The sequence below is a fragment of the Trachinotus anak genome, unplaced genomic scaffold (assembly GCF_046630095.1).
Source record: "Trachinotus anak isolate AG129_WGS33_773 ecotype Australia unplaced genomic scaffold, CSIRO_AGI_Tana_v1 ptg000032l, whole genome shotgun sequence".
NCBI classification, from domain to species: domain Eukaryota; kingdom Metazoa; phylum Chordata; class Actinopteri; order Carangiformes; family Carangidae; genus Trachinotus; species Trachinotus anak.
This window is the reverse complement of record NW_027273883.1, coordinates 19,919,870-19,941,444: the sequence shown is the minus strand read 5'-3', so window position 1 is coordinate 19,941,444 and position 21,575 is coordinate 19,919,870. Positions and strand designations below refer to the sequence as shown.

The following is a 21,575-nucleotide window of genomic DNA, read 5'->3' as shown; positions in this document are numbered from 1 at the left end:
ATGGTGGGTGATGGGGGGGAGTGCAACCATGCAAAAGATTGAGAGTTAGGGCAGGAGAAAGGAGTGGAGAACCAGGATAAGAGAGACAGCACAAGTAAACAACTGTGTGAGAGAAGCTGGGGCACATAAACAGTCAGTAAAAGATGGTGCAAGTTTGTGAGGAATAAGAAGAATGGCAATGATGAGAAGCTGGGTTGGAAGCTATGTTCATGACTAGAAGTGATCAAAATACAGGAATGAATAAATAACACTAGCAGACCATGAAACACCAATAGGAGATCAGTGTGGTAAGGGATTAATTCTTCCTTTAACCTCTTTGGAGGCAAGAAATTGAGCGTGTTTTTATCAAGAAAACAGATTTTCTAATACAGTTGCTCATATTTTATGCAAGCTAATGATTCCACTGTGTATGCAGAAAACGAACAGCACTTTTACCTGCAGAAACCTGAATGCTTGAAATATTCCCTCCCACTCCTCCGTTGGGCTGTGTTAATCACCGATGGTCCTGTGTTTACTCGTGCGAGTCTGACGGTTGTGAACATGTTTGTTTTTGGTGCAGCACATTGGCATTTATAAATTCCTTTTGTGTTTCATATGTCACATTTATAAAATTGGAAAACTGGAGTAATTATAATGGCTCGTACCGTTTAACAGACTCGCAGAAGTATGGAATCCTTCATTACTATCCATGCAAATGTATTTGTTCTTCGTACCTGTTGCGAGAATACAGGCTGTTAAGTGAATGCGGACAAGGAGATCCAATAAGAATTCCCTTTCCCTTTTGTCCCATTCAAAAAGACAAACCAGGATATGTACACATGTATGCAAACAGACACACACAGCATTTTCCCATCTACATCATCTCCCCCTTCCCTCTGTAAAAACAAAGCCCCGTGACAAGCGGCACTGTCAAATGTGCATATGGTGAACTCGTCAGTGTGTTATGCACACAAAGCAGCTGCTTCACTATGCTCTCACCCTCTCCCGTGCATCAGCTCATCACTGCATCACTGAGGGTGTTTGCGTGCCTGTTTGTGGCCCAGCGTGTGTGTGATTGTGTGTATGTGCATGCACGTGTAAGGGAGACGGCTCTCCGCAGGGCTTGCTTAACTAAGATTAATTGCACCTAATCCAGTGTGCCAGGTGGAACATGGACCACGGTGGGTGCACTCACACACACACAGACATACTCACAAACAGGCACACACATCCCATTATAGCCTTGCTGCTGGAAATTAGCCCCGTGCCTCTCCTGACACCCTGGACTAGACCACAACTCGATACCACCATTTACTTCCCGACAACTCGCACATTTATCACTGTTCCCGCCTTCCGACAGATGAACGCGTGGACGGACAAAATGCCGTGACAGGAGGACGAGCTATCTGCTCTCTTCACATCAGCACCAGCTGACCTTCACAGTATGTAGGGGGAAAAAAGGTGTTTGTCCTCTTTTCTCTTTAGAAGAGGAGAAGGAGAGAATGAGTCTGAACTTAGTGTCTTTGACACGATTATCCAAGATGCAGCATGTGAGTAGGAACATGTGCACTGGGAGGCACATGGGTATCGTGAGAGAAGGTGAGACAAGGCTAGCAATATGCTTACTGAGCTGTGATGTTAATAAATCGCTACGGAAATTAACAGTCATGATTTTAAATGAGTTTATTGTTATTGTAGTCACCATCATAGTGGAGCTCCCTTCAGAAATGCTGAGTGAGGGTCCCATTCAAGTTAGCTTCTGTGTGCCGGAAATGATGGTTTGAAAATATAATATGGTTTAGAAACAACCCAGGTGTCATATTGTGACACTAAACTTTAGGTAACTGTTTGTTCAAGCTAAACCTTTACATAGGCAAGGTCATGACTCATCATTTTCTCCTCTTTAGCTATTTTTTTTCAACCAGTAGTCATTTTTAGCTGTAATCTGTTTTGAGTACTTTTCTGTTGCTATTTTCTTTTAGCTTGCTCTTTAGACTCTTCAGACTCTTTAGACAAAACACATACTGCTAAAGGTGTTACAGCTGACTTAATGTTTTTTTTGTAGTTATTTATTTTATTTTTTTTCAAATTTTTGTGATACTTAAAATCTTTCGAGGTCCCCTCAGGGTAAAAGTACCCTTTGTTGGGAATCACTGCTCTGCACCTTAATAGATATTGCCTCTTAACATGGGCGGCTCTATTTCCTGGTGTTAATTTAGTTTTCTTACACTTCTTTGGGGAGAGGGAGGTTTAGTATGAGGGTTTGTGTGCATGGTTGTTTTTCATCTTTTTTAATCTTGGCCTGTCTTTATTATCAGCTGCAGTAAATGGTGCTTAGAAGCCACCACCCTGCTCTATACCTGTAAAAAAACAGCTTAGTCAGCCGTTTCGTACAACCGTGTGTGTGTCTCTCTCTCTCTCTCTCTCCCTTCATCTATATTTGTGCATGTGTCTTGGTGTTTGGAAGCAGAAATAGTTTTTTAGGTAGTTTTTTTTTTTGAGAGAGAGAGAGACAAAGAAACTGAGATTTAGAACAAATAAAAGAAATCAATCCAAGCCTTATGTAGGAAGCGCTGAGGAGCTCACTCAAGGGCAATGTCAGGCAGCTCAAGACCTAATTGGCATATTGTATTGTGCCAGTGGGACAAACGAAGCACAACCTAAAGAATGATACTTAGACAGGACCTGTCAGCTTGTTTAAGGTTTTGTCCTCAGTGGCTTTTCATGAAGGAAACAGCATTTAAGACATTTTCATCCATGCTTTATTATGTTAAGTCTCTGTTACAGACGGGCAGTGTGGGGTGGGAAAGGATACAGACAACCTAATCGATTTTGAGAATGTTGAATTTCTTCTTAGTTGCACACCTATTTAAATGTCTCACCTAGAGCGTGTGGGGTATAGGCTTTGCTGTGCATTTGATTATGTTAGATCTTAAATGTCCTTGAGAATAACTTGGCATTAATTTTTTTTCTTTTTCTATTCATTGTGGAGGTATCGTTTCTACTTTCCAGGCTGATTACATTTCAGTACATGAAGACTGAGCTTTGCCCTCAAGAATGAATAATATAGACCCAAAATGCACAGGGCATCAGTGACACACTGGGTCTTTGGGAGGCGAGGATACTGTTAATTTGAAATGAACAGACTCAGAGGAGTAGAAAAGTGCGTTATTATCATCAGGTCCCTGTTTAGGGAATCCAGAGGAGTAGCAAGGTTAAAGGAGAGAGGCTAAATAGGATAGCAGCGGTAGAACAACAAGGCAGAACAGGCAGGTAGTCTCAAGGCCAAACATCGAGATGCACTTTGAATGTAGTGTTTTGCTTGGTTGTACGTAGGGTAAATTCAAGCCATCTGTAGTTAAAGATGCTTAACAGGATTGTCACAGTCTTTTAAAGACTGAAATAAATGTGTAAACACAGTGATGGTAAGAACCACTCTCTGTTTACCTCACAAAACAGCTTGGAGTTTGTGTGGAGAAGTAAATGAATGTCAGAATCGAGTGCAGGGTAAAAGTATGTTGTCAGCTGCATTGAATGAATGGGTCAGGAGTGTGGACTCATTAAATTAGACCTGGTGTGCCGAGTCCTGAGGGTAAGATGAAAAAAATGGAGAAGCTGTGGAAGTACACCCTTCTTCACTGAGCAAAGCACTGGTAGAAGGAGGTGTCTTTAAATTGTAATGCCCCTGAACAGTGGTTTTGTTTTCCCCTCGGCTCTGAAGTATTTATGAAATGCCAGGATGAGCATGCTTTGTTGTCACCACTGAGCACCACAGGCAGTATATGAAGAGTTCGTCATTTAGAGCATCCAGCAGAACTAGCAGACCCATCAATCATCCAAAATAACTGTTTTTTGTGTGTGTTTTTTTTTCCTGTTTCGACTTTGAAGGGATATTGATGGGTCATCAAAAAGTAAAAATGTATTTTCTTAGGTAGAGGATAAGGTGTAAGAAAGCACTAAACACCGCTGCAGTTCAATCACAGCTGAACATTTTTGTTCTTAAAACTAAGCTTAGAGCAGTTTTTCTGTTCACCATTTCTCATTGGATCAATGGTCCATCTGAAGCTCATCATTTTACCTTCATTGTGAGTAAGAGAGGGAAAGTCTTCAACAAAGTGTAATCAGGTTATTTTTTGATAGAGGTCTGATTGGCTCATCTAACCTCAATTTAAACTATTCAGATTTTCTATTCACCAAACTCGGGAAGTAGGAAGGGGCAATGGAGGGTAAAGGAAATGGAGCTCACAAAGTTTCAGACATTTGACACCATTTTATTCTATTATTCATCTGCTCAACTTGACGTTACTGGATATAAACTAAACCTAGTGCATGTGTGTGAACGTACCTATCTAGAGTGTGTATGTGTGTGTGTGTGTATAACCACAACAGACTTTTCAGGCAAGGCCCCGTCAGCCTGTCAAGGTAGTGATTAGAATGTGTTGCGACAGACAGATCTGTGCATCCTCACATTCAGAGATACGCACACACTCACACACATCTCGCTGCCTGTGCTGAGATGTTGTGGCCTGCAGCAGCATGCAAGGTCTGATGCAGTTCACCTCTTGTGTCATTGAGTATTAAGAGTACAGACTATCCGTCTGGTTCATTGTGAAGACACACACACACACACACACACACTGCCTTGTTGATTATGACTCTTAACATTATAGCCCATGGTGTGAAGCTTAGCTCCCAGCTGATAAATACCTCCACTCCACCATACATAACACACCCTCGCTTTAGATGTACAGCATGCAGTACATGGCATCCTTAGGCTGCACCCATCTCATACACCCTGTTTTCAGTGCGTTTTCCACACATTTAAGCACACACACCTGCTCATGCGCAAACACACACCCCTGCTTCCCCACATTTTGCACTCTCACTCAGCATCACGTCCTGTTTTCCTCCTCATTTTCTGTTTCCCTCACTGAACTCATGGTTTCACACAAACTCTTTCAAACACGCATTCATTTTATCACTGTCTTACGCACGCACACCATCCCCTCTCCTCCCCCTCTCTCACATACAATCAAGCAGTGCTAAGGGAATGGGCAGACTCATTCCTTGTCTGGCCCCGGGACCCAGATTGATTGATAGGGGAGGTGGCAGGGCAGTAGAAATGAGTGAGGAATAGCAAACGGTGGCGCGCGCTCCCCCTCCGTGCCTTGATGATATTGTTAAATTGGCTATTCTCTGGCTAATGCTTCCATTATGTCCACAGAATATTACCATCTGTCTTGGAAATGCAACAGTGAGGAGCAAGAAGTCCTGTTTTTGTCCTTTTCGAACAAAGAATATAGAGGGCTTCTAGACCAGCTCGTCATGCAGGGACCTACATTTTTTTACAATGGTTGAGTCTGGTGGTTGAGACAGGAGCGATATCAAAGGTATTGTAATTTTTATCATGTGAGGACTCTCCTGAAACAGGTCTGTGCCCCATGGTAGCTGCTAATACAGTGAGGAGGGAAAGGGAGCGAGAAGGAAGAGCACAGGTCTATTATAAACCTGTACCTCACCACCAACTCTGATTTACTTGCGCTACAGGTGGAAAATTATTTGCTTGTATATTTTTTATCAAGATGATTAATCTAAGGCATGTATACTCTGAAGGACATGTCTAAGCTGCCCTGGCAACAGCTGGATTCTTCTACAGTCTGAGTGGCTCCATTGAAGCTCACAGTTAAGTGCTTTGCTTAAGGTCACCCCCACCTCAGTGGTCATTGAAAGAACAGAAAAAATGATCTATTCTTGTACTGTTATGGAGATTGCCCTAATCAGAACACAAGACGCCTACATTCCCACCACATGCCTCCTTTTCTCCATATTTAAAGCACAGAAAGTACAAAAGCTTTTCTTCTCTCTGCCTTTCATATTTGAATCTTTGATTCTGGAGGTCATCTGATGGTTCCTGCTTCTTAACGTCTAATGTGTGGGGTTGTTTTGCTATATTCTTTTCAGAGATTTTCTATAAAAACAATGAAACATTTTTTGTTTTGTTGGGTTTTTGTTAGTTTTAATTTATGATGAGCTGTTGTCATTACTTGATTAATGATTACTCTATTGTAATGAGAGTACTTTCACTCTACTATGGAGTATACACATACACAAACATATGCCAATATCATATAGCCACACAGCTTGTTTTTCCCACAGGTGTAGCTCTGACTTTATGAACAAATAAGGTAGTGATCCTGTGGCATTTACAAGGCTCTGTGCTCTGTATTAGATCTGTGGTGCATGAGCTGACTGGCCTCACACTGACCTGCTGCCTCACTCAGCCGTCTGAATCTCTGTTTAGATATCAGGCAGCATGTCAGTTGGTTGTCTGCATGTGTCTTCTGTCTATTTCGTTCTGACCTGAGTACAGCACGTGGTAGTTTGTTTGTAAGCCTGTCTGTCTGCTCCAGTCTCTGGTGGAAGCTGATTGTCATCCAGATGGGTAGGATACAAGTCAGTCTCCTTACTGCCTTCAGAAGACATTCAGGCCCCTTCTGTTATTGTTATCCATACATGTTTTAGCCCATACATCTCACTTTGCACTTTTATATTTGTGTGTGTGTGTATAGTGAGTATGTATCATATTGATGTGAAGCCAATGCAGCTGCATGATTTTCTTGGTGACATTAGAATAGAGCATAAATCTTGTTGGAAGTAAAGTTGTTCAAAGAAGTCATTTGTAATCTAGAGGCACATTATCACTAGACCGTTTGGCTTCATCATCTGTTAAGTAACAAATTAGAAGTGTATTTGTGAAGAGCTACATGTTGCTGTCCCAGAGGAATGATCTTTCATTTCTGCCAACAGTTCCTGTCTCTGTGTGCACGCTGCATGGTGTTTTGGTCACTTGGTCGCTCAGCTGCTCAGTTGACCTACCAGCTCCAGGGAAACACCACGGCATCCCATGTTCTTTGAATTACTTTTGAACCAACTCTGAGCTTTTGAAATTTTCAGCACTGCAGAAATTATTACATAACCTCCCTCAGATCCTTGCCTTTTCACAGTTAAGTCTTTGAATTCTACACAAAGAGTCACAGTGAAGTAAGTTGTAAATAAGTCTGAAGGACATTGAGAAGAATTTGGAGACTTTAAAAACACTAACACCCATCGTGAATCTAAACTTTAACATCAGGTGACGAAAGAGTCATTGACTTCAGTGTCTTCCTGAATGCACTGTAAATCAAGGGGTTAATGGAAAAGCCAGACAAATGATTGTGAGCTGTGCATATCGTCACTTACTAAGGCATCTCCGTGTTAACTGATTCCCATGCTAAAACACTTGTTTAGGGGCATGCTCACTTGTTGCCTGTATTTTTGCTGGTGTGTTGTTAAACAGCCTCAGTATCCCACTTGTTCTCTAAGGTTCCTCAGTACATTATCTATTCAGGCGATTATTAGGTAACTGTTTATTAGGTAACCTGCTGCTGTAATTATTAATAAGCTTGTGATCACACTAAAATCAAGTCATTACAAAAATTGATATAAGCTATATTAGAATTTATATAAGAATTATGATAACATTGCTGCACTTTATAATGGGAGCTAGCAGTGATAACAGAGTCATTGTTTCTACTTGGGTTGACACAGAGTGAAGGGGAGATGCAGAGAGAGATAAGTTTCTATGCAGGCAAACACCACTCACAGAGCTAATCTATTTTGTTAATAAGCGATTAGGCTGAAAGGAAAGCCATAATTTTATAGAACAAACAGATGTGACATGCGTATAAAGTTATTGTCCACACATTAAAGTTGCAGAGCGTTGAGGATTGTATAAGGCGGGAGGGATGGCTGCTTGGTTTCCCTGCCTCTGTTGTCAATCCTGCAGGCTTCAGCTTTCCCTTTAAAGACAGATCACTTTGTGCACAATTTACCGGCTAATGATAAGGTGTTGGGGCAGGTATACGCATCAGTGGGACCTGAGAGGTAAGCACCCATACTGATTGGCATAGAAGTGCAGAGGCAGATACAGTAGTTAGGTGGCAGGCTGCCTTCCCTCTCCATTCAGCTCTGTGTGTCTTGGAGTCTGCTGCTAGCCAGCCCCTGGGCAGAGCCACTCTCCAGCAGACTAACTCTCAGACTGTCACGAACACTCTCCTCTCTCCTCGTACTCTCTCTTTTTTTGCTTCCTCTGTTACTTGTCTCTCCCACTCCCATGTTTTAATTCTCACCTACTTCTCATCCGTCACTACAGCCTTACAAAGAAGACGCTTAAATCTTCTCCCACCTGATACCCCGACCAGTTAATTTTTCTCTGTGAAATATACTACACACATTTTTCTCCCGTGGGTGCGCTACTGCACTTAAGAATCCCAGCTAAGACACACACACAGCGCCAGACACCACCTGACACGTCCTCCTCCTGTGGTTTGTCACAGAATTGCTACACGGTCTGCTATCTCTCTTCCCCCTCATATCCCACCCTCTCTTCCCATCCTCCTCCCCCCTGTATTCCCCTGTCTGTCTACTTGGCTTGCTTTTGTCTCACTGACCATGTCAATCACTAAAGAAAAGGCTAGATTAAAAGGGTAGATTGGTACGGAGGCCAGCCCTGCAGGACGGGCTGCGAATAGGCCCACTCAGCCTGTCTGTGTCCATCGAGTGCTCCAATCCAAATGTTGTTAAAATACACTGAGGTTTTATTGTCAGGAGGAAGAGGCACCTCAGCAGCACGCTTCAGGAAGTGAATGTTTAATTCTGGGCAGACAATTGCCTTTTTTGTTGTTGTTGTTGTTTTTGGTGGTGGTGGTGGTGGTGGTGGTGTGTGTGTGTGTGCGTGTGCGTGTGTGTTTGTGTATTGTACAGCAGAGACAGTGGAAGAAATGACACAGAGAGGAAAGTGTGCGTGTAAACCAGAAACGAATGCGTTCATTGCTTCAGACTTTGCTGAACCCCAAACTGCTGCTCTGAGTCTTTTTGTATGTGCGACATGAACTGCGTTAGGTCAGATGCCTAGAAGTGACCAGCTGAAATGTTAATATATTTTGACTTAAGTCACTCCCTGCTTTACATAACATCACCACCAGGGGTCGAATCCAGGCTGTTAGAAAGAAGCCAAAAGAGAAATGTCTACTTGTAAAAAGGTGACATTACTTTTTTTTCAGTCCCCTCCCTGTTCTTTCTGCTCCTGTTCTCCTCTCCACCATTTCTCTCTTTAACTTATTAGTTCCCTTTTATTCCATTTTCTTTTCCTATCTATAACACCTTCTTCCTCCGTCACCTCTGTCCTCCAACTTTCCATCTTCACTCTTTTTTTCCCCTTCTCCTCTCTTCCACCACTCCAGTTTGTTCTTGTTAACAGCCCCAGCAGGAGAAGGATGTGCTCTACAGACTGGGGTCTAGGGGGCCACAGCTGCCCAATAACATCCTGATTTATCAACCTCCCCCAGCTAGCCTGCATGGAGATGCTGTTTTGCTTGCTTGCTTTGGTTGTTACTTACAGCCGGCGAGACAGGTTGTTTGTATTTCTGGCTGCGTGTCCTGAGAATGTGTCTGGCGTAATGAAATGGCTTTGCTCATAATGTATCTAGCCTTCTCTCCAGTAGCTGAAGCCTGTCTGTGTATCTATCCCGCCGTTGTCTCCCTACCAGGATATATTTACTCACGTGAATAATAAGAGGGCGACTTGTGATCTCAGCTGATGTTTGGTTTAGAAATCTCCACCACAACCACTTGATAACGCGTCTTTGTTTTTCTCTGTTTCAATAAACTCCCTCACATTTTTGTTGTATTATTTTCATTGTGTTTCTCACGGTTCCCACATTGTCTCCTTCTCTCACACAGTCCCTACACCATGTCCAGTTCCAGATGGAGACCAGATATTCACAGATAAAAAAAAAAAAAAGCTAATTTCAATGAAGTTCATTCAAATTTTTATTTTTTTCCCCTCTCCCTCCCTCTCTGTCCCTCACATCTTCTCCCTCCCTTCCTACCCCTCTCTCTGCCTCTAGTCCAATACCAGATGGAGATGATGCGTTCCCTGCGTCACGTCAACATTGACCATTTGCATGTGGGCTGGTACCAGTCCACCTACTATGGCTCCTTTGTAAGCCGAGCACTGCTCGACTCCCAGTTCAGCTACCAGCATGCCATTGAAGAGTCCGTTGTGCTCATCTATGGTGAGTAGAAGACTACAGAGAAGAGAGAGACCTACAGAGAAGACTGTGTAAAGACCACTTGCCAATTATATCGTTCTAAACCAAATCGATTAAAGAGGCCATTTACCACACAAGGTAGCTACTCCACAATGTCTGGGTGGGACCTGCAGGATCAGATTCAAGAGAAGGATGGCCCTGTGTACACATAGGCTAGCACCATCAGGTTAAAAATATCATCAAATATCATCATTTTATCCTCTCAAACATTCATGTGAAATTCTGTTGTAATTTGCAAATTAATTCTTAAGATATGGGTAAAAATGTATTTTAGGAGGTCATTGACCTTTGACCTTTGACAACCATATCCTAATCAGTTGATCCTTGAGTCAAGGTGAACGTTTGTGCCAAATTAGAAAAAAAAAAAAAACCCTTAAGGTGTTACTGTGATATTGCGTTCACATATCAAAGGCATAATTATTGAAACTGAATTTAAAAGAAGAACTAATTTTGTGATGTGACCTTTAATCATCGTCTTCAACCAAACGGTGTTACTAGATACAAAAGCAATACCAACTTTCTCTTCTTAAATTATGAAATCATAGGGTTATGGTGAGCACAAATTTTAGTCTCATCTTAAGGTCTGTGGTTACATAAAATGTAAACCCATGCTCATTAAGTGTGTTTGATGGGTTCAACAGTCGGTCACTCTTGTAAGCGGTCACATGGTGGTCTCAGTCTGGGCCAGTCTGTTGCCATCACGACCAGGAAATGTTTTATTGAGAAAGCTGTAAAGAAACAAGTACGCAGAGAGCAGATGTACTGGCATATTGAGTTGATTACATTTATGTATGATTCATATTCATTTAGATTTGAGCCATGCTTAAATAGTCACTATTCAAATTTGGTGTCTTTAATCAATAGGTATCCAAGTATAGGACCACCACTGAGAAGTCTTATGATGTGGTTCACGTTGAAAGAGTCTCAGCAATAAATCAGTGTGACAGTGTGATGTGGGAAAAGATGAGTCGAGGTTAGCACAAATGTTTGACATCAAGTACATTTCAAATAGACTGAAGAGCCTGAAGAATATTTTAGTTATATTTCTAAAGATATTTTCTTTATCTTGCATTGTACAAATTTAGATTTAGACAGCCTTTGATGACAAACAACATTGACTCATTCATGGGTGATTCAGAGGTAACAAGGCACAAGTTCTTGCCTAGCACCACAAAAATAATCATTGACAAGTGAAAAAAGTGTTGTGGTGTGTCGCAGAGGAAGCCTGTGTCTGTCTGCAGCCTTACCGAGGCTAGCAGCACAAACAGGGGAAAAATAGGCAGGGCTGACAAGCTAGCGGCTGCTAATGTACAACTTGTGGACATCATGTGGCCGCACCTGCGTCACAGTAAAAACCTGCAAGAGCTTCCCATAATTGCTGTACCACAACTGCTATCCCTAATGGTGTAAGCCTTCATTCAAATGACAGCAATAATAAAACCTACATGACAGCACATTAGAACCTGTCACAGTAAAAGGGTGTGCATTTAAGTCCTCTGTGTCTAACTAAATGATAATTCATTACCAGCACTGCTGGCTTTTATATACAGTGGGGTGCAAGTATTAACATGTGAAAATGTCAAGTAGTATCAGGACGCTATTTTCTGCCTGTATTGAAAACTTTATAATGTGTCAAGTTTACCTCCTTCAGGTTTATGAGCTGAAAAACAAGAGTTCAAGTACGGCCAAGGTGTCACAAACAATCTACCAATCTTACAAATAAATCACTATATTTCCTTAAATATTCTCATTGTTTACGCACTCACTTCATATCAAGACAGAAGCAGCATCTGCGATTGCCATTTAAAAAAATGATGAAACCAGCTTTGAATTTCATTAATGTGTCAGTGCTGGTAAGTGTAAAGGAACTCCTCCCTGCTCTCTTCTGTCTCCTCCATACTCAGACTGTACAAAGCCATGAAAGACAAAGATTAATTTTAACCATCTGACACGTGAACCCCTCTGATCTAGTCCCGTCAGCCAGCAGGCCACTCAGGCAGCCAGCCAGTCAGTCAGTCAGCCAGCCTTCTCCCTGCTAAACGAGGTCTCCTGTTAATGTCAATCAATAATGCATCGCTTAATGGATCAAAGCACCTCAAAGGAATTGACATTATCTCTGTTTAAAGTCAAAGGGAAAGAATTGATTCCTTTTTTGCTCTCTTTGTCATTAGCTCACCAGTCATTTTATGCCAATGGACGAATCAATCAGATGGCCAACCGGCGACTTAATAGCATCCGTCCAGTGACAGCTTAGAGTTAGAGCAAGTTGTTAAACCAAATGGTTAAATGTGTTCACCAAGCACATTCACAGCAGTTTTCTTACCGGGGGAGATCAGTTGAACAGGAAAAGATGGACGGGCGCAGAGCTGACTGCAAACAGCTCTGTGCTGGTCCAAAGCTTTCAAGTCAGGCACATGTAACACAACCGATCAGGCACAGAGCATCATTAGCAGCAAGCTTTTAAGTGACACTACACTCCTGTTTGTAAACACCACACAGAAATGAATATTCAGTTTGTTTATGTGAGGACGTGTCGATATTTTCTTTGTGAAATTAATCATTTTTTAGTGAATTGATGACAAAAACTGACTTTAAGAAACTGGATATCGGTTCAGTGGAGAACAGCCAGCATGAATTGACACTGGCTGTCAATTGTTAATTCTGTTTGGGATTTTCTGTGCTGTAGGCAAATGGCTTCTCACAGTGGGCTGTTGGGAGGAGAATAAGTCTGAGTCAAATGTCTGGTAGACTGTAGGTTGGTGGCTGTCAGCCTGTCTAGTCTGAGCCTGAGCCAATATTCCCACTTTCTCTCTGTAGCAAGAAGCAGAAAAGCAAGTCAAATAGAATTTCTCAGAGTTTGTTTAGGTACTTTTACCTTTTTTAAAATTGTTACTTTAACTTGACACAGCTTTGTTGAGTAGATTTTATTTTTTTTAAAAAAGCTTGCTGTGCAAATCCCATTTTGCAGTGGACAGACCAGTAGCTCCTCCACTCCCTCCCTTCCTTCTCCAATTTGCAAGGCTGTTCAGAAATTAATGTTTCCATCTGTAAAATGGACAGAGTATGTTTTCAATTAAATGAAAAACCAACTACAGTCTAATGTGAGATGGGATCACAGATTAAAATGCTGATGTTCTGGCCCATGAGTACTCAGTAGCTGTTCCCACATTATTACAGTCGTCATGGGTCGCACCACACCCATCTTTGATCTCAGCCACACACCTGTAAAGTTTCATGATCATATCTTTCACAGTTGGGATGCTATTGTGGTAACTAAATCTTCCCACACACACCCACATACACACACACACACACACACACACACACACACACACACACACACACACACACACACAAAGACTGAGCTCCTCTCCAGGCAGAATCTTTAAACAATGATTTTTGTTTTTTATTGTTTTCACTGGTGACCCTTGTGATTTTCAGATCATGTAAACTTCTTTTTGTTTGTCAATACCAACCTAACACCTTTTGATGTGTGTAAAAACAAGTGAAAAAAAACAGAGACAAAGACTCTTAATTGCAGGATACAGCTTCCATTTTTAGTAAGAACAATGTGCATCCCGAATTAGAGACAATATTGTAACATGGCTTATGGTAGTGGGTTGTGCACAAAGCACATACACACCACTGTATTCCATAAATGGAAAACAAGTCATTTATCAAGTCATGTTGTCATGTGATGCCAAATTCCATTTGCAGATTTAGTGGTTAAATTTAGCTTTGCTTATTGGCAAGAGAAGAGGAAGGGAGCCTGTGAAATCTCTGCAATTTCATCACCAGGCTCTTGGTTTAACAACATCTGAAGAAGATGGTTAAATCTTAAGTAAGTTAAATGTTCCCTCCGCTCTGAGGTGAACACAATATATTACTTTGTTAAATCATTTTTGCAAGGATAGTGTGGAATGTGAAAAATTACCTATGACTGTTCATGGGATTATATTCACTCTGCACACTTTGTCCTTTTCATACGCACTGTGCTACTCAGAGGGAACAACTTTGATAACCAGCTGCAAATTAACATACAAAGAGCTTTGGACTTGAAGTGTTCTGTTGAAAGCAGTTGCCTACAAGGGTAAAAAGGAGGTTTGTAATGAGAAGCTTCTTGACTGGGAAATCTGGGCAGCAAATGTTCTCAGCTCATTCAGTCATCTTTAAGGTGCCCCTTAGCAAGGCGCTCAACCCCCAGCTCCTTTAGAGCACGCTCAGGGGCCAGCAGTAGAGAACCATGCTACTAAGTTGTGATTGTACTGTGCTCACTCAAGACTGCCAGTGTGTGTTTGCAAGATGACTGTAAAATTTTACATGGTACTGATTGCTTGGGATCAACCAGACAAAAGCAAGGAAACCACTATTTTCATACATTTTACAAAGTGACAAGAAATCAGAAAGAGAAAGAAAAGTTTGAACACCAGCCTTGTTGTTTGTTGAATTCAAAGACTCTCATCTCTCTCATTTGTCATTCTAGACCCTATAAAGACAGCCCAAGGCTCCCTGTCCCTCAAGGCTTACAGGCTTACTCCAAAACTCATGGAGATCTGCAAAGAGAAAGATTTCACACCTGAGGGGTGAGTAGCTCATACAGGCACACACGGAAAGGAAGACACTGTATGGAGGATCTCATGATCACGTGAACACAGAAGTGCAGATCTTCACAAATAGGTCTTGCGTTTTTTTTGTGCATATGTATAAATACTCAGACTGCTCACAGGAATGCAGGATCTAAAATTTTTGATTCTTCGCTCTTTTGATTCTGCTTATTCACTGGATGCAAATAACCCATATTTGCATCCACAGGAGAGGCTTTCAGTAGCAGTTGGAGATGGACACTGATGATGATGATTTATCTGCTTGTCCTTGCCCGTCAAACAAATGTGCCATGTTTACGCTTTTCTGACCCCAAGCCTTATCGTAATTGCTTTTAAATTGTAACTAAAAATGAATGTAAAGAGGGGACCATTTTCCTGCCAGATCAGGGTAGTCCCAAGTGCACAGACTCGCACATGCATTAATGCACACATGATGACACACGCACATGCCCTGACAAATGCAAGCTTAACAGCTCAAAGTAGAAGTCCCAAAAGCATCAAACTGTCCATTCAGAAACTTCAGGTATACATTTTAAAATCCACTAAAAGCAAGTGTATTTGTGTATTTAACCGCATCATTTCATTTCGCTTTCCTATTTCCTCTGTGTTTCTCCACCTGTGTGTCTCTATTACCAGCCATTCTGTTATTGACCCAGTGCGTTTGGCCCAGAGTCAGGATCCTTCTCATTCTGCAGCTTTTCATTAGTTCCTATGATTTATTACGGCTCCAATCTGTGGCTATCAGAGTTCCAAACAAGCCCATGATTGAAAGAGGCCGGCTCAGGGCAGGGAAAGACAATATCACCACATTACAACAATCTTGTCTCTATCCGCTTATTTTCAGAATAACCTGGAAATCTGAATATCCATAATATTTTTTTTCCAAATGATACAAAACTTCAAAAGTATCTCAATTTTTTCTCCACTGCAGTGTGCAGAAAAAGCAGTCTCTTTCATGTTGGTGTATTTGATGTTACATAAGCTTGCATATATTGTGCACCTTTTTGAAATGAAAGGCAGGAATAGATGAGTGCTGAATGGACCCATCCCTTTGAACTGCTCTCCAAGTCCACCACGCTGTGGAGGCAGTGGTCAATAGCCTCCACTTGAGCACACAATCTAAAGCATCAAATTAGTCAGCCTGTGGAGTCAACCTTTGGCTTTGTCCAACGGGGCCCAACTTGGAAAGAGCATGGCATTAAGTGTGCCACAGTCCAGTAGGGTTGAGCAATTTGTCCTGCCTAGAGTGTGCCGTCCTTCTATTTCCTCATAGACGCCTTTTCACATCACTCTGCAGGCATTTGAAAAGGTCATAATGTGCAGGAAATATTTTAAAGCACTCCAGATGGATAATTGTGCCAATATATATAACAAATAGTATTCATATCATTATAGATTTTCCTTATAGACTTCTGTCATCCATACTGATTTTTGTCCTCCACACTGACAGCCCGAGGCAGCATTGCCCACTTCCTCTGCCTCCGAGTCTCCTCTTAAAGTTTGCCTGAGGTGGTGCTCTACTTGGAATACAAAACAACATTTATCAAAATGACCTTATCAGAATCAAATGATGTTCCGCAACCCTATTTATCACACAGACAAGCATAGTCTAAACATCTCTGTTTCTGGTACACTGCACATGGTGGATTAATGCAGCGAGCGTATTGATCCCATAACAAGCGCAACACGTCTAACAAGCCAACATTAGACATATGCAGACATTAGTTTGTAGCTCATGCACTGTGCACAAGTGACAGGCCGAACCAAGGCAGGCAGTCAATGCCATTGGATTTATGTGAGACATTAAGCAAAGTTTGAAGTTTCTCGTTGTGTTAACAAGCTCATGTCAGAGAGAGAAGAAGAGGTGGTTAAAAATGGCTCAGTTCTTTGCACAGTTATCAGCAGAGCGCATAAAGAAGGCTGCTGAGTCTAACATGGATCAGGACAGGCAACATGGATGTCTTGTCATGTCAGACCATTCACAGATTTTAAAAGGCAACATGCATAAAAAGTTTATTATCATTCATTTTACTTTTATATGGCTGAGGTTCAGTTTCCTGATATACAATACTCAACTTACAACTTGTGTTGTAATAAGAAACATATGCCGACAAACAGTAAAACATGGAAACAAGTCAGAGGCAGAGGCAGAGAGGATCTCTGCCTTTAAAAAAAAAGCTTAAAAAAAACAGATGTAGAGGCGGAACAACTGTTAACCCCACCCACTCTCTGGTCACTTAAAAATATGTTTAAATGGCCACAAATCAGCTAAGAGATGTTTTTTTCTTGGAATGAGTTTTGTTTTTCAGGCCCTTTTCAACCACTGATTCACACTCACTTATGTGTTGTGTCTTTGTGCATCAACGGGCAAGCTGTCCCCTTAAAACCACTCAGTGCCTCAGAAAGAAAATGAAAAGAGTTCCCTTGGGTTTTATTAAAGCATGGCTATTTGTCCACACAGCAGAAAGAACAGTGCTGCCACTTAGGGCTGCTAAATATGATTGTAATTCATACCAGGATATTAATGACAATTTTTTTATTTTCTCAAAATGTGTGTCAGGGAAATCCTGTCCAGTGTTATTGCAAATGGCACAAACACAACAGTCAACAATGATCATGCCTATAGCTCCACTGTGAAGGCAAAATGTGTCTTAACTTTTCCTCTCCGGCCTCTGTCTCTCCTGTCCCATCTCTCTCTCTCTCTCTCTCTCTCTCCAGCTTGAAGAAGGCTAACATCGGCTTCGAGCATATGTTCGAGGAGGTGCCAATTGTCATCAAGAATTCCCACCTCATCAACGTACTGATGTGGGAGCTGGAGGACAAGTCCACGGTCGCCGACAAGCATGAACTACTCAACCTCTCAAGCAGGTCAGCAGCCATTTACCAAGAGGGCCTGAGGCCAGAAATCTTGGTTGTAAAAACGTTAACGTTGCTATCTGGATTAACTATTTCACACTATTTCCTCAAGGGATCAACATTTACTAGATGTTTCTGCGTCTTGTGGGGAATTGTGTAGGTTTATCAACATCTGTCCTCTGTGGAAAAAAAAAAAAAAAAACCTTGACCTTCAGTCCCGCAGTAAATGTTCTAATCTTACAATGACATTGCAGGGAACATGCAGGTGATGTCACTGCTCTAGATACTCAAGAGGCATTTAGAGACTTTCTATTCCTAGATTAAAATCAATAAAATCTAGCCTTTTCTTTATTTTCAAGTTATAACGCTCCTTAGAAGAACATGCTAATTAACAATCTTGTATTGCACTTGAAAAGACCTTTGTAAGATCATAATTGTAGGAAGCTTTTTAATCTTCCGACTTATGAATGTGCAATTGGACTCTTGTTTCATGTTGTCACAGCATTACAGCATCTTCTGTTTTTGTAACACATCCTCCTTCGTGCTGTTTTGTAAGCTCACGATCAAGATCCAACATGAAAAGAATAATGACACAATAATGTTTATCAACAGACCTCAGTGAGTCAGCCTCTGTGTAAAATTATTCTACAATCCAATCCAGGAAATGGAGGCTATTAGCAACGTGTCACATTAATTTGATTCATGTGCACTTGGTTGCCATAGTCCTGTAAATACATATCTACTGTATCCACTAAAGAATGCAGTCACTTCTTAACAGTGTCTTTCTTTAAAAGCACATCATGGTATCTCTTAGAACCTGCAGGCTGCTTTCACAGACAAGAGTTAAAGCTACTTCTAAATTAAAATTGATTTGACATTAGGAGACTCCTGGACATTAATCCGTGTCTTCTGCTTCGTTCTAAACTGTACCAGAATGGAGGAAGGGCTACAAGGTGTATTGATGTGTTCTGTCTTCTGTTTACCCGCTATACATGGTTTTAGTGCTGTTTTCAAACACTTCCTGATTTTATCTTTTTTTATTGTCATCACAAAAATCCCACAAATAGACCAAATCCAAAAGCGAATTTATCATACTAACAAGAATAGTTTTTGTAGCCAGAGCTCATGCTTGTGCAGCATTGTCCTCCAATACAAATAAAACAGCTGTGTTATTACATTGATTTACACATTCCTTCAGTATGATGAACACAGCCCAGTGTAGTTTATTCTGAAAAAACACCATGAACATAAATTGAATTCTCAGCTGACAACACTCCCGTAGAGGGAGTCAGATTTGGTGGACCAGAAATGTCATAAGTTGGAGTATTCAGAGGGGAAAATACAGCAACCAGCTAAATAGCATAAACTACACTTTCCCTGTTTGTTGTGATGAAGAAATATGTCACCCAGTGCAGCTCTATGGTTCCTTTGTGTTTTTAATAGTTTTCAGAGGATAATGGAGTTATATGGTATATAGGCATAAGTTGATAAGACTCCACAGACAGCACTTGTCAACAGGATAAATTCTTTGTTGGTTTCGGTCTTTTTGTTGATAATAATAAGATTCAAAATAATGTCAGCCTAATTCTTTAAACCTTATTTTTACCACCTTGGACTGCAGTATCAGATGGGTGTGGCCTACAGTGTCAGGACATCTCAAAATATGTAACTGACCAGTCATGGAAATGACTGTGGCAGTTTTGGCTAGATTGTGCACCTCACTACTTGTTAGATGCACAATACAGCCAAAACAAACCCTTACAAGTATTTGTTGTTTGGATCAGATCTGTAGCGTACAGAACCCACAGTCCACATACATAGATATTCTACTTCTTTTCTACCTATCTGATTTCAGAAGCTTACTGGTGTGCCTCTGGGTTAGTATTGGGTGTTTGATTGAGACATACAGTCTAAAATGAGGTACAGTAAATGCCACATCTAAATGTCAGAGCATATTTATTCAGAAAAGTCTGAAAAGCAGGACTTGCTGCCAAACTTTGTCTTCCATTACTAATGAGCACAATATGAACAAATATCACCCCACCATATCAACTCACAGCCGGGCTCTTTTAGTCTTGCATTTAGATCTCAGAGGCACTCAGCATCAGTCTCAGGAGAATTTATCAGCAATCATTTATGGAGATAAACCGCTGCAAGTGGAGCAACAGCTGTGAAGCTGCTAATCAAAAAGCTTCCCAGGGGCAGGTGTGAGAAATTAGCACAATAACGACTCAGAGTGCTGATTTGCACTCCGTTAGTGTGCAAAATACACTGTGCTTAGTTATACACTGCAGTGTCGAACACAAGGTGTTGTTGTGATTCTCGTCATCTGTGTCCTGTGACACAAGTAACCCATCAATTAAATGAATTCTTCTATGTGTAGACTATGTGGCCAACCAAGCTTTGCACCAGCACAGTCATTTGTTACAAATTGTCAAATAGACTGAAGGAGAATACCTCACTTTTGTTGCATATTGCTCCATTTTCCAAATGACTGCTCAGAGGTTGAACATAGCTTTTGATATGACCTGAAATGGGGCAGAAGCAGCCCTGCCCTCCCTATAGGTTTCCCGATGTGAATGCTGACGGGATGTCTGGTGAGATGAAATTGTTTCCTGAAGTTGTCAGATGCTGCGCAGCTCTGTCCTTGTATTGGATTGTAACGTCCATCTCTCTACATCTTCTGCTGACAGCCCCACCCTTTTCTCCTCATTTCCACCCCTTCAAAAAAGTAAACGATAATGGGTTTTATTTAATGTTTTTCCTTTTGTCTCATTTTCCAATCTGCAGCCCCATTTGTCAATGTCATCTATGTCTAAGGCTGGGTGAATGCAGTTTCACTCTAGCAAACAGGGTTGTTCTCACCACAGATGATGATGTTGATCGTGGTGATGGATTGCATGAATGTAAATTCATTTATGTAGCCCCCCCACCCCCACCCCAAACAGTCTTGAAATGCCTCTTACGTTTGCAATGTTACAAAGTAGTCTTAGTCTAGGGGTCTTCATTCATCTTAAACGATCCTCACTGTGGAGTAAATCATCCCTTAAACCTCATCTTTACTTTTTTCTCTGCAGTGTGAATGGGCCACTTGGTCATCTACATCATCTATTGTCTGATTAGTGTAATTGGCTTTCTGTACAGAAATGTAGGACAGTGGAAAGATGTGAGCATAGTTTGGTCTCAGACTTTTGGACCCCACTGAGTTGATGGAGTGCACGGAGAGGACAGGAATTGTAAGACTTTAGTTGAACTGCAGCTGTAGAAGAAACGAGATAAGTGACGAAAGTGAGGAGACATAACTGGAAATAGGATCACAAAGGAGGTGGTGACAGAAATGTTGCCATGAATGAAATTTTCTTTGGAAAAATGAACCTCAACAGACAAACCTGCTTCAGTGAGATGGCCTTTGAGGAGAAGTGTTTTGATCACTGGCCAATAATAGTTCTTTCTATGATAGTGTTTTTTTTTTTTTTTTTGCTTTGTTCTTTTCCTTAATGGAATAATGATGACCCTCCTGTAGACTATTCACTGGCTCCAAGATTAGCGGAAAGTTGTCTGAATCTGCATGAAAATATAGTTTAAATTATAGTATGAAGTATGTATACTTTTTAAATTTATAATCTCACCACAGTAACATTATATACATATGTTAGGGAAATGTTACATTTGAGCTGTTTCATGTCCTCCTTGAATCATATTACTGTGCCACAGACTCAAGCCAGGGATCCATATTTTTGCTCTAGCCCATCAGTGAAAAAGGCTCCATCAGTGTAAAAGACTCATTGTAAGAATGGAAGCCACTTCCTTGGCAGCGTTGTTAAACAACTCCCCTCTGAACTTTCAATTTACTGAATGTCAGCCCATTTTTGCTTGCACATCAATACAGTTTGAGAGCTTTTCCTCCATTGTCCTGTGTGAATTGAAATCAGATTTATTGACCAAGTATGTTTGCACACACAACGAATTTGGTTGAGAGCATGTA

The 21,575-nt window shown here is 41.2% G+C and overlaps 1 protein-coding gene across 1 annotated transcript in view; it reads left to right on the top strand.

Moving 5' to 3' along the window:
- Nucleotides 1-21,575, top strand: part of LOC139612690 (eukaryotic translation initiation factor 3 subunit H) — a 51,167-nt gene that overhangs the window by 17,750 nt on the left and 11,842 nt on the right. Inside the window, exons 3-5 of the mRNA XM_071468525.1 lie at nt 9,927-10,094; nt 14,614-14,713; nt 17,453-17,602. Coding sequence (XP_071324626.1) covers nt 9,927-10,094; nt 14,614-14,713; nt 17,453-17,602 — 418 coding nt within the window. The remainder of the gene's footprint in view (nt 1-9,926; nt 10,095-14,613; nt 14,714-17,452; nt 17,603-21,575) is intronic.